This window comes from Fukomys damarensis, unplaced genomic scaffold (assembly GCF_012274545.1).
Source record: "Fukomys damarensis isolate Sample0158 unplaced genomic scaffold, DMR_v1.0_HiC HiC_scaffold_4, whole genome shotgun sequence".
NCBI classification, from domain to species: domain Eukaryota; kingdom Metazoa; phylum Chordata; class Mammalia; order Rodentia; family Bathyergidae; genus Fukomys; species Fukomys damarensis.
The window spans coordinates 36,676,679-36,689,610 of record NW_022900916.1 but is presented as its reverse complement, the minus strand read 5'-3'; the positions used below and the strand labels follow the sequence as shown (position 1 = coordinate 36,689,610).

Here is a 12,932-nt window from a genome sequence, read left to right as displayed (position 1 = left end):
TAGGTATCTTAATAGCTTCAAATGGGCCGAGGATTTAGTACAGTGGTTCTGGCACCTGTTTTGCAAGTGCAAGGACCCGAGTTCAATCCCCAGTACCCCCCCAAAAAAAAACTCACTAGCTTTAAATCACGTGTGATCACTTCAGTAGTTACAGGATTAATCTCCTAAAGTAGGCTAAAGGAATTTTATCATGACACTTTGTATAAAAACATAATGATCAGAGTTAGAACAGTGACAGTGTCCAAGGGAAAAGTTACTACTATTTCTTTATAATTTGCTAATATCAGAAAATATAAATATTAAAAAGCCATGAATAAACACCCTCTCAAATATACATAAAGTATTTCATGCAAGATTGCCAGTCAAGAATATAATCTTGCTGGAGATTTAGCTCAGTGGCACCGTGCATGCCTCACAAGCAGAAGGTCCCAAGTTTGATCCCCAGTACCAAAACACACACACACACGCACACACACGCACACACACACACACACACACAAAATCTTGCTGGGATCTATAATCCCAGCTACTCAGGAGGTTAAAGCAAGAAAATCACAAGAGTGAGGCCAGACTGGGAAACTTGTCAAGACCCTATGTCAAAATTTAAAAATGGATGTAGCTTAGTGCTAGAGGGCTTGCCTAGTATACATGAGGCTCTGGGTTCAAATTCCACTATCAGAAAGAAAATAAAATAATAATCTTGTTCCTTTTGATAAGAAAAACCCTAATAATTATCATAAAGAGATACTTTTGACAAAATAATTTCCAAGTTTTAAGAAGTAAAAACTGTTCTTTATTATGTTTACAATGTCTGTACTCAAGGCCTGAGAAACTAAGAGTTGAGTACTGCATCTTTTTCCACAAATTACTTCTCATATAAAAGCCTGTGATACGTCTTGAAGGGCATTTGGAGTGAACATGTCAATCTACTACTGAACATAAGAACCTTTACTGAACATCTCTACAGAAGATTATCTATCTTCTACTAAATACTAAAAGGGTCTATGATAGTAATCATAACTCGTGAGATCACTTCTTCAGAATATGCACTAGTAGGCTGCTTAAATGCCGAACAATTTGCCGTTAGTCAACATTGAGGAATCAATATGTTCACCTTAAAGAAAGCAGATCTGGAGCCACAGGCTCTTGTGATTCAATGATATTACCTGGACCATAATATTGTCACTTGATGCAGCTTCTTGGGCTTCATTTATCCAGCGTTTAACCACATCATAACTTATCTTCATCATATGCTAAATATAAGAGCAAAAGACAATAGACAATATATGATCACTAGAAGTTTAGAAACATATGTTAATTTTCTTGCAAAAATATCATTAAGCATTTCTCAAGACAGAAATTTTTGTAGTTAAATAAGTCTATTTCACATTTCCATTACTGATAAACCAGAAACATTTCCTTCAACACCTTTTTGCAAAGGTGAAAATGTTTGTGAGCTGGAAGGGGTATATAAAAGAAATGAAAGGTGAAAAAGAGGAAAGGAATGGATACTTAACAGAATGGTGCTTAAATATTGCTCTAGGAAACTTCTCTGAAGAAGAAAGTAAGCACAATATATCCCCTGCTGTAAAAACAAACCAAAAATATTCCAGAATCTGGAAATCTTAGGATTCAGATGTTCTAATGCACTCACTCATTCATTATGATTTTAATCAAATGTAGTTCAACACATTTTTAATGAATGCATTTTATTTTAATGAGAAGGATAAAGAAAAGTTATTACTAAAAACAATGACTGCTTCCAGGGAGGGAATTCAGAAGTGAAATGGAAAATTGGATTGAAGGATACATGCAGACACAGGACATCAAGGAAAGACGAAGAGGCAAGATGTGAAGCACGGGTCATAAAAGAAAAGTTTTTAAAGGAATGGATATCAGTTTCTTCCCTATTCTCTACTTCACCTCACTCTCTATCCCAATTATGTGCACAACTTTGAAAATTTTATGACTTTATTGTCTAGTTTAACTACTCAATACTATAACATATCTGGATAAAGTAATAGAAATGCATACATATTTTTAAACTGCAATACTTTACTCTCGCAACTAGGAAATGTTCCATGTATAAGAACCAGAAAATTGCCTGCTCACTTACTAAGGAAGATACCAGTGCTGAACTGGATACACTGGAGACTTTGTCCACAATGGCCTGCTTCATGTATCTTTCAATGGCTTGTAACATTGTTCCCTAATAACATTCAAGAAGAAAAAGCTATTGAAAAAACTGTCATAAAACTACCACTTCAAAGTAATTTACAAAAACCAGTCGTATATTTAGAATATTTAGAATACATTAAAAGGAGTATTATGTAATATAATAATAATATCCCAGAGTGCAGAACCCAAATAACCCAGTGGAGTTTCAAAAAAGAACACTTAAGATTATTATGTGATAACGTTTCACTGTTCAATAAGGAAATAAAATGTCTCAAAGTGGAAAATTCCACCTTGAAGAAAATACACAAGCAGAAACTGAATCTCTCAATAAGGGATGTTATGAACAAATTCCTATATGGGGGTGGAGGGTACATCCCCAAGCTTCTTTTTAAACTTTTAAATTTTGAGTCAGGGTCTTGCTAAGTCACTAAATTGCCCAGATTGGGTTCAAATTTGTGATCTTCTTGACTCAGCCTTCCAAAGTGTGGAGGCTACTTTTGAAGTCCCTCAAAATACCGTTATATGAAGGGCATATATTATATATATGGATTGCAGACACTTTAAAAATTAAACAAAATCTGTGATTATCTCAGACATATAAATGTTCTCTCCAGAGAAGTCCACCCTTAGCTAATCTTCAATATCCTACTACTGCAAACCCTCAGCACAAAATCTTATGGAAATACAGTTCTTTATTGCTTTAAAACTTAACCCTAGGAAGGTGGTGGCAGATAAAAAAGAGTAAACAAATTTGGACCAATATTCAAATAAAAAGAAAATTTTATTGCTAGCTCTGGAATGGTCTAGCTGTATGTTACCAATTAAAGTTAAAAACAAAAATAATCACATCAAAACAACAGCAGAAAAAAACTATTCCTTTTAGGATCAAAATTTGCCAAATTTGCCAAATTACAATTTGGCCCAAACTTTATAAAGTTTTAAGAAGGCTTCAAATATATATATAAGATATATCTAAACATACATATATAGCTATTATTCAACTTACTTGACAGTGCTGGCCTGCCCTTCGTTTCTGTCTTTCCTACTCAGAGTTCCTAGAAAGGGACAACCTAACATACTAAATGAACTCATCACTTCAGATCTGATAGACTGTACCAAGTTGAAAATCTGACTCAGACCCAGAGCTACTGGTTACCAGTACTCAGACAAGCTACTGGTTACTAGTGGTTAACAAAATTCTGTCTCTTTAAGTATCTACACAAGAGGCCCAAGTATAGAAAAATTATAGATAACCACAGTATATATCTAAAAGTCTTGCTCTAAATTCCCTAGATCTGCCCTATTTTTAACAAACTGGTTATAAGCTTTATATAAAAAAAAAAATTCTTTTTTTTGGTACTGGGGATTGAACTCAGGTCCTGTGCTTGCGAGGTAGGCAGCAGAACCACTGAGATAAATTCCCAGCCCTTTATATTAAATTCTGAGTGACTTGTGTACTGTAATTTTTAAAAAAGTTTAAAGCCAAGTTGGAATGGGTTATTTCCTATAAGCAATGTGTCCTATTACAATTCGTGATAGCAAATACCATATAGCAAGAAAATGTTAATGTAAATAGACAAAAGAAAATAATCTGAAAGACAATAAGACAGAGACACAAGTCTTTTTGGTGGTCATGTTTCTCTTACACTAGAGATTCACAAAGTCAGACTAGGGAATCCTGCTAAATCTATATGGTTGTCTACAAACAACAGAATGTTCCCTTTGGTAGCTCAGGAAAAAAAAGAGAACTTACATCTGTGATTCTGCAGAGAGCCCTGATGGCTGGGCCTCGGTACACATCTTCCTTTCCAGTCATGTCCTTGGTCAGACTAGGAAAAGTTAATTAGTTCACAGACGGTCAATTAAAATACTCTCTCTTGAAGAGTTCATTACTAGCTAATTTGCAATTGTCCCCTTAATTATTTTAACAGCTACTGATTCAACTAATGCTTCTGGGGCATATTCTTTGTATAAATGTTCAACTATTATGCAGAAGTAGACTACCAATACAATGTTGAGCAAAACAAAGTCCACTGCTTTCATGGAATTTATAGACCAGTGGAAAGAGAGACAAAAATCAAATAGATAAGAAACTATAATTTAAAGACTAATAATTGGTATAAAAATAGGGATAATGGTACCAAGACCCCAAGGCTAAAATTCACCCAAACCCTAAACCACTATCAGGCTAGACACAAATTTTTATAAGAAACTAATAGAAAAGACTAACTCATAAATTCTCTCTCTCTCTCATGCACAGCTTTCCAAAAAGGCAGTCATCAGTGGCTTCAGAAACAAGCAGAGGCATGTGATCTGAATGACAAAATTCTACATCCATAATTTAAAAAGGTTTCACCATTTGCTTTCCTTTTTCTTGTCCTCTTGCATTTATGTCAACCTCAAACTATCAATTTTCCCTTTTCTCTAGCTGGGGATTTAGCTCAGTGGTTCCACCGCCTGCCTCACAAGTGCAATGTCCTGAGTTCAATTCCTGGCAAAAAAAAAGTTCCTCCTTTCTCAACTCACATAATCCAAAATGGCCAACTCTGACCTCACTCCAGTAAGACACAAAGAGAAAACAGCATGAATAAAAAAAGTCCTCTGATTTCTTTTCATAGTCCTTTATTTTTCATTTTGACATAGGGTCTCCTTAAGTGTCTTAATTGTCCAAGCTAGACTTAAACTTGTAATCTTCCCACCTCAGTCTTACAGAGTGCTGAGATTAAAGTTGTTGTGTGCCACCATGCCTGGCTCTTCCTTCTTTAATTATAAAAGCAATTAATTTATTTTACAATTAATTTTCAAAATATTCAGAAGAGTATAAAATACATTTAAGTCCTCCCTCACCTACCTAGCTTTTAGTACCACTTAGAGATAATCACTATGAACAGTTTCTTATTAAGGAAAAATTGTTTTAAATGTATATAATCCTAAAAAAATTTTAAATGCATACAACCACAGATATTTATTAAAACGCATACCAATAGTTCTTCATTCTGAAACTTTTCCTTTTGTACTAATAACCTGAGAATACTTCTATATCAATACTTTAAAAAAACATGTTTAGATATCTATCCACGTATTTTAAAAAATAAAACTTTTTTTGTTTTTGGTACCAGGAAAAAAAACAACAACAACAAAAACTCAGGACCTTGCACTTGCCAGGCAGGCATGATACAACTGAGCTAAATCTCCAGCCCCTTTAAAAATGTTTTTAATACTAAGGATTGAACCTAGAGTGTTTGCACTGAGCTACACTTAGCCTGCTTTTATTTTGAAATAGGGTCTCACTAAGGCACTAAATTGCCTAGGCTGGGCTCAAACTTGTAAATCCTCTTGCATCAGCTCCCCGTAGGGCTGGGATTACAGGTGTACACCACAATACCTGGCTAATATCTGAGTATTTCTAAAATATCTTTGTATTTGTAGCAAAGATTTCCACTGTTTGGATATAAATGACATGGTAACCATTTTCCCACAAATATCTGAATTTTTCAGTTAGATTTATAAACTGAGGATTCAGTTAACCAAGTTTGAAACAATATGAGAAGCAATACATATAATGATAGAAATGGTTTATAACGCAAACAAAAATGTTTAAAATTCCAGATTAATGCTTAAATAAACATTTTAAGGGGTGAAAGTTATTATTTAATATGATTTTCTTTATATTAGACTATTTAGATTTAAATTCTTATCTTGGCATCATCCTGGTTGGACCTTTAGTTTTCACTGTTCCTGAGTCACCAATGTCACAGATATAATAAAAAGCACCAAAATATATCCACGGATATACCATGAATTCTAGATATAGTCCTCTTTGCCACAATTATACAGAAATAACCCTAGCTGCAGACAGAAATCAAGGTCAGTTAATTATCTCTGATACAGGAGCTCCTTTCTTTACCTTCACTAACAAGGTAGTCATCATTCCAGGTGTGTAAACTGGTTTACTTTTTTTCCCAGGTTAACTCTGACACATGAGTGTGAGGTGCCTGTGGTGTCAACTCACCACTCAGGCACATATAATACAGAGGTGTAGGGTATTTCTGTGCTGCAAACAAGCTTCAACCAACAGGAACTAGGAGCTAATGGGTTAAATGCTTCTGCCCTTTCATGCCTCTAAAACACTGTCCTCTGGGAACTAGGACTCTCAATCTACATTCAGTAGGATGCTGTTTTAATCTATTCCTGCTGCGGTAATGAAATGGGGCTTAGAGTGGGTAATTTATAAAGAACAGAAACTTATTTGCTAACAGTTCTAGAGGCTAGGAAGTCTAAGATCAAGACACTAGCAGATCTGATGACTGGTGAAGACCCATTCCACAGATGACACCATCTAGGTGTCCTCATATGGCAGAATTAATGGAAGAGAGGAATGCAGCCCTCTGGAGCGTCTTTTACAAGAGCACTAATTCTACTCATGAGAGTGAGGTACTATCTCAATACTGTTATATAGGAAAGCAAATTTCAACCTGAATTTTGTAGGGATACAAAAATAAAGGATAACAGATGCATAAATTCTATAAGGGGGGGCCTACAGACAGAAGCCACAAGCACCCGACAAACCACTCCCATATATCCCATGCCCTCGCCATGGCTCCTTGCTAACTCCAAGCTCCTTCTGTGTTTTGTTCCTCCCCAGCCCAAGGCGCCAAGGTACCTACCAACCTGATCATGGAAAAAGCCAATGCCCTGGGAGAGAAGGTAAGGGACAACGCACAGGCCAGCAGGACTAGCCCCAAGAAAAACCCACAGCTATTATAAACTTGAAAAAAAATAGTGTGGACAGGTTTGAGTTGGAGAAAAGAACCCAGTGTGGCATCTGCCATACTGCAGAGGGTTTAATGAGGAGACATTTTGGGAAGGGATTGTTTAAGACTAAGCCACAGAATAACTTCAGAAAAACTCCAGTTCACGTTCTCCAGTGTTACCCTACACCACAGAGCTACCACAGGCACTAGGCGAGAGACAGCTGCAAGCCATGGAGAGGGTGCTGGCTAGACACAGATGCCCAGAGAAGTTCGAGCATAGGGCAGAAAGAACACAGACCCCCTGCTCTCTGTGGTGAGAAGCCATCCCTGATAAGTGTGGCTTTCAGAAGCAGCTGGATCTGAAAGCACTGGAATTAAGTCCAGCAGTCTTCTTGAACTCCCAACCTACTGCCTAAATCCAGCAGAGAGTAATGGCCTATTTTCCTCATCTACCAATGTTAGCAAGGACATGCGTCTGGCTTGGAAAGTTACCACAATCTGGAAGGTACAGACAGAGATAGCTCTGAAGTAGAAGGGGTATCTCACAAAACCTCAGGCCCTAAAGTTAGATTTTAAAAACTTCAACTTCCTGGATTCTAAAACTGCAAACCCTAGTAAGCTTTTATTTAAAATACAGAAGAGGGCTGGGGATTTAGCTCAGCGGTTTGGTGGCCTGCCTTGCAAGCGCAAAGACCTGAGTTCAATCCCCGGTAAAAAAAAAAAAAAAAAAACAAACAAAAAACCCAGAAGAATTATTTTTTACTTATTTTTTGTTTCTTTTTCCTTCATTGGTTTTGGGGACTTTCTCCTTTTATTTTTTCCATCTTACTTTTCTTTTACCCCTTTATTTTATTGTTTTTCTTTTTTCTTTTTGTTTTCTTTTGCTTTTATCTAATTTTATTAGTATCTATTTACTCCGTAACTGGATCCTTCACCTCACTTTTTCCTCCTCCTTCTCATCTTCCATTGATTAACTTTGCAAATTTTATGCTTTTTCACTCCCCCCACCTTTACTAGCATAAACAGACTTTATTAATCTTTAGGTAGTTACTTAACTCTACATTATTACTGTTGAATATTTTTCTATTAGTGGAGGTACAGTTGTTACATTTAGTATTTAAAGTATGTCAATATTTGATTCATTTTAGTTTTTATACTATAGTTATAGACCTCTTTTCTATGGTTAAGGGTGGTACATTATTGGTTCTGAGAGTACATCAATATCCAGTTTGTCTCTGATGCTATTACTACTGCTGATCTTACTGCTACTGCCAGGGAATTGCTTTCTCTGTATGCCAATATCCTGACTGACTCTGAGTCATTAAAAATACTGTGGCTTATTTCCAGAGAACTGGGTGCTGGACAATTATACTGTAGCTTCCTCTTTCAAATTAATGGAAGTGGCTAGGTCTTGGGACAGAGGCAAAGGCCTACAGATAGCCACACCCAGAGTGCACCACTGAAAAACAGACACTAACTAAAAAGGTCTCCATAATAGCAAATCTTTCCACTATACTCAACTCACAAACCTCGGCTCACGCACACACACATACAAAGTATGAGAAGACAACATGACAAAATGTCTCTCAAAACTCCCAACTCTTCAAAGCTAATTCATACCTTCAAACAAATGGACTTAACAGATATCTGCTCTACAAAGTGTTCCACTCAACAACAAAATACACACTCTTCTCAGCAGCACATGGAACTTTCTCTATAATAGAACACATACTAGTCAATAAAGCATGCTTAAATAAATTCAAAAGAACAGAAATTATACCATGCATATTATCAGATCACAGCACAATGAAACTAGACAATAGCAAAAGAAACCACAAAATTTGTAGGAAAATGGATGAACCTAGAAAATATAATGTTAAATGAAACAAAGCTTAAATAAAGCATAGTTTCCTTGTATGAGAAACCCAAAATATAACTAAAGAGCAAAATAAAAAATAACAGGAATGAGGTCACAGAAGAAATTAAGGAAGAAAAGACAGTTCCTAGATTCAAACAATAATTCCAGTACAAAACACCAGAACCTGTAGGACACAATGAAAGCAGTCCTAAGAGGGGAAGTATATAGCTGTGAATGCCCACAATAGAAAAATAGAACAAGTTCAAATAAGTAACCTAATGAGGCGCCTTAATGTTCTACAAAAACAATCCAAGCTAGTAGGAATGAGAAAATTATAAAGATCAGGCAGAAATAAATGAAACTGACACACACACACACACACACACACAAAACAAAAAACAAAGAATCAATGACTCAAAGAGCTAGTTCTTTGAAACAATAAACAAAATAAATAAACCATTAGCTACTCTTGCCCCAAAAAAGAAATAAAAGAATTAAATAAATGCAATTAGAAATGAAAAAGTGAAATCACAATGGGCACCACTATAATAAGATAATTAGTAACTACTTAGCAAACCTGTACTCAAAAAAATTGGAAAATTAAAAATAAATGGATAGATTCCTAGATATATATGAAATTACCAAAACTGAACCAGGAAGATACAAAACCCCTGAATAATCCATTAATAGGCAATGAAATTGAAGAAGTATTGAAAAACCTACCAACTTAGAAAACTTTAGGATCTAACAGATTTACTGGTAGATTGTACAATAACTTCAAGAAAGATCTAATGCCAATACTCCTTACTCAGGAAAAAAGAATTTGACATACAGTTAAGTGAGGCATACAGGACTCCAATTAGCCATGATCAAAAAAAATCTTCCCCAAGGCATATAATAGTCAAGATTTCAGAAATTCAATACAAAAACAGAATATTAAAAGCTGTTAGGGAAAATAATCAAATCACCTATGAAGGAAATTCCATCAGAATCATACCACAGACTTCTCAATACACTCTCAAGTTAAGGAGAGCTTGGAGTAAAGTATTTCAGGCCTTTAAGGAAAACAACCTCTAGCCAGGGATTTAGCTCAGTGGTTCCGCCACCTGCCTCAGAAGCCAAGAACCGAAGTTTCATCCCCAGTTCCAAAAGAAAAAAAATGCAAAAACAAAACCTCCAAACCAGATTGATGTACCCTGCAAAACAATCCTTCAAAATTAAGGGAGAAAGATACATCCATGACAGAGAATATCTAAAGAAATTCACAATCATCAATCTAGCACTCCTAAATATTCTAAAGAATATTCTAGAAAGGCACAATAAGGATTACAATTCCATGAAACCCAACAGAATGAATCCACCAGGCAAGTCAAGAAATTAAACAGAAAAGAAGGAAGCCAAAAGTAGGAAAATAACATGACTGAGATAAAACAATACATATCAGTTTAACCATTAATATTAATGGTCTCAATTCACCAATCAAAAGAAACAGACTGGCAGAATGAATCAGTTGGAGACTGGATAAAGATGTGGTTTTTCTATAAAATGGAGTACTATTCAGCCATAATTCATGAAAAACTAGAGTCATTCATAGAAAAATGGGTGCATATTGAGGCCATACTCTTAAATGAAATAAATAAGACACACGTGTAAATACCGAATAAATTTCTCTGGTGTGAAAAACTAAAAGAGTAAATAAGATCCAAATTGTGTAACTGACAATGTGAAATAAGAAGAAAAGGGCTAAAGGGTAGGGAAAAAGGAAGTAAGGGAAAAGAAAAAAATATAAGAAAAGGAAAAAATGGAAACAAAGTCTTTGTAAAAAGGGGAGGGAGGGTGGAGGGGGTAAAGGGAGGGCAGGGGAATGGGGGAAAAATGAGAACCAAGATTTGTCATGTAAACTCAATGAGAGAAAAAAAAGAAGAAAAAAAAAAGCAAGATCCAACAATATGCTGCATAAAAGAAACACATTTAATTAAAAAACAAATTTATAGACTGAAAGATAAGGGTTGGAAAGCAATATTTCATGCAATAGACACCTGGAAAAAAACAAGCGTAGCTATTGTTTTTGCAGACAAAATGGATTTCAAGCCAATACTGATTAAGAGAGACAAAGAAGGTCACTACATTCTAGTAAAGGGATTAATCCAAAAGGGACAAATAACAACCATAAATATATATTCACCAAATACCAGCAGACCCAATTGTATAAAACAAATATTAATGGCCATGAAAAATCATATAAGCACTAATACAGTTGTAATGGGGGAACTTAATACCCCAGTCACAGACAGATCAACTAGACAAAAAATCAGCAATGAAATATTAGAACTGAACCAAACTTTGGAACAAAGAAACTTAGGAGATGTCTATAGAGTGTTCCACCCCACAATATGAGAATACACATTCTTATCAGTTGCACATGGGACTTTCTCCAAATTAGACCATATACTATCTCACAGAACATGCTTAAGTAAATGCAAAGGAATTGAAATTATCCTATGCATATTATTGGACCATAGCTCAATGAAATTAGAAATAATTAGCAAAAGAAATGACAAGAACTGCATAAACACATGGAAGTTAAATAACATCATCCTGAACAACCAATGGGTCACAGATGAAATTACAAAAAAAATCAGGCAATTTCTACAATTAAATGATGATGACAACACAGCATACCTACACTTATAGGATGTAATGAAAGGAGTCCTATGAGGGAAATTTATAGCAGTGAATTCCTGTATCAGTAAAACACAGTGGGCTCAAATAACCTAACGCTGAACCTGAACCTTCTAGAAAAAGAAGAGTAAATCAAGCCCAAAGCTCATATGAGGGAGGAAATTTAAAAAATCAGAGCAGAAATTAATACAATAGAGACTAAGAAAACCATACAATGAATCAAAAAGTTGGTTCTTGAGAGCCACGCCTGCTCCCGACCCAGCCGCCATCGCTCAAGCGCTGGGAGGTAGCCTGGGCCCCGATCCACCAAGGGAAGGACAGCCACGCCTGCTCCCAACCCAGCCGCCATCGCTCCAGTGCCAGGAAGGTGCACCCACATAACCCCCCCCCACGCGCACTCTCAGACCTGCTGACTGTGCCAGTCTTTGGACCCACTCTGCAGAAGCAGAGGTGGTCATCAAGGGTATTTTTCTGAGTTCCCAACTTTGAACATCTTTAAAGAAAGGGCGTGGGAAACCTGTAATAGAACGTTGTGGAGTTCAACCATTCAGAAGGTTGGGGAACTCAACCTGGGCCTTGCAGCCCGAGGTCAGTCAGCGTCATGGGGTTCAACCATCAGCTAACTGAGATGAGGGGTCGTGCATCCTCACTCTGTCTGAGCCATTAAATAGTAAATACACTATATTGAAATTTTGTTCACTGCAGATATGTTCTGAACTGCTTCTTGATTTCAATTTAATTCAAATGATTTAAGGGTGATAGAACAGTGACTACCCACAGGTGGTCAGTGTCCAAGTTGTGCTTGATCTTAACGTGTTGCTGATTGTATCAGTTGGGATAAAGCATTGTGGTTGATTTGTTGAGCTGTTTTCTCTGATGTTATGAAGATGAGAATGTCAGTCGTTAGAGACACAGAAGCTAGGGCGCAACTGTATCAGGAAGATTTGGGTGATAATCCAGAGATTAAACCAAGGACAGTCTGACAACAAAAATAAAAATGAGAAAACACTTAAGCAAGACATAAGGACAGACTTCCAGTTCACCAATGGCAAACAGTAGGGCAAATGAGGATGAAAAGGCCGATAGTGAACCACCAGGACACCCTGAATTCAAAGCACCTGAAGTAACAAACAGATCAATCAGGCTCTAGAAAAATTCAAAACAGAAATAATTTCACCACCAGGACCCTGAATTCAAAACACCTGAAGTAACAAACAGATCAATCAGGCTCTAGAAAAATTCAAAACAGAAATAATTTCCCAGATAACCATAGAGATAGTGAAGTCATGATTCGAGACTCTAGAGCAGAAACTGACAAAAAATAGATGAGCAAAGGACCATGATAGAAGCCATGAAGGCCCAGCATAAGAAAGAAATGGAAAAAATAAACTCCCAACATAGGAAAGAAATGGAATCCATAAAATAAGATTCAAACAGATATCCAGGAGATTAAACACTCT

General features: G+C 36.2%; 1 protein-coding gene across 1 annotated transcript in view; it reads right to left on the bottom strand.

Moving 5' to 3' along the window:
* Copg2 (COPI coat complex subunit gamma 2) overlaps positions 1 to 12,932 on the bottom strand; it is a 136,216-nt gene that overhangs the window by 94,985 nt on the left and 28,299 nt on the right. Inside the window, exons 6-8 of the mRNA XM_010633522.3 lie at positions 3,932 to 4,007; positions 2,117 to 2,209; positions 1,167 to 1,253 (exon numbers count right to left, since the gene is read on the bottom strand). Coding sequence (XP_010631824.1) covers positions 1,167 to 1,253; positions 2,117 to 2,209; positions 3,932 to 4,007 — 256 coding nt within the window. The remainder of the gene's footprint in view (positions 1 to 1,166; positions 1,254 to 2,116; positions 2,210 to 3,931; positions 4,008 to 12,932) is intronic.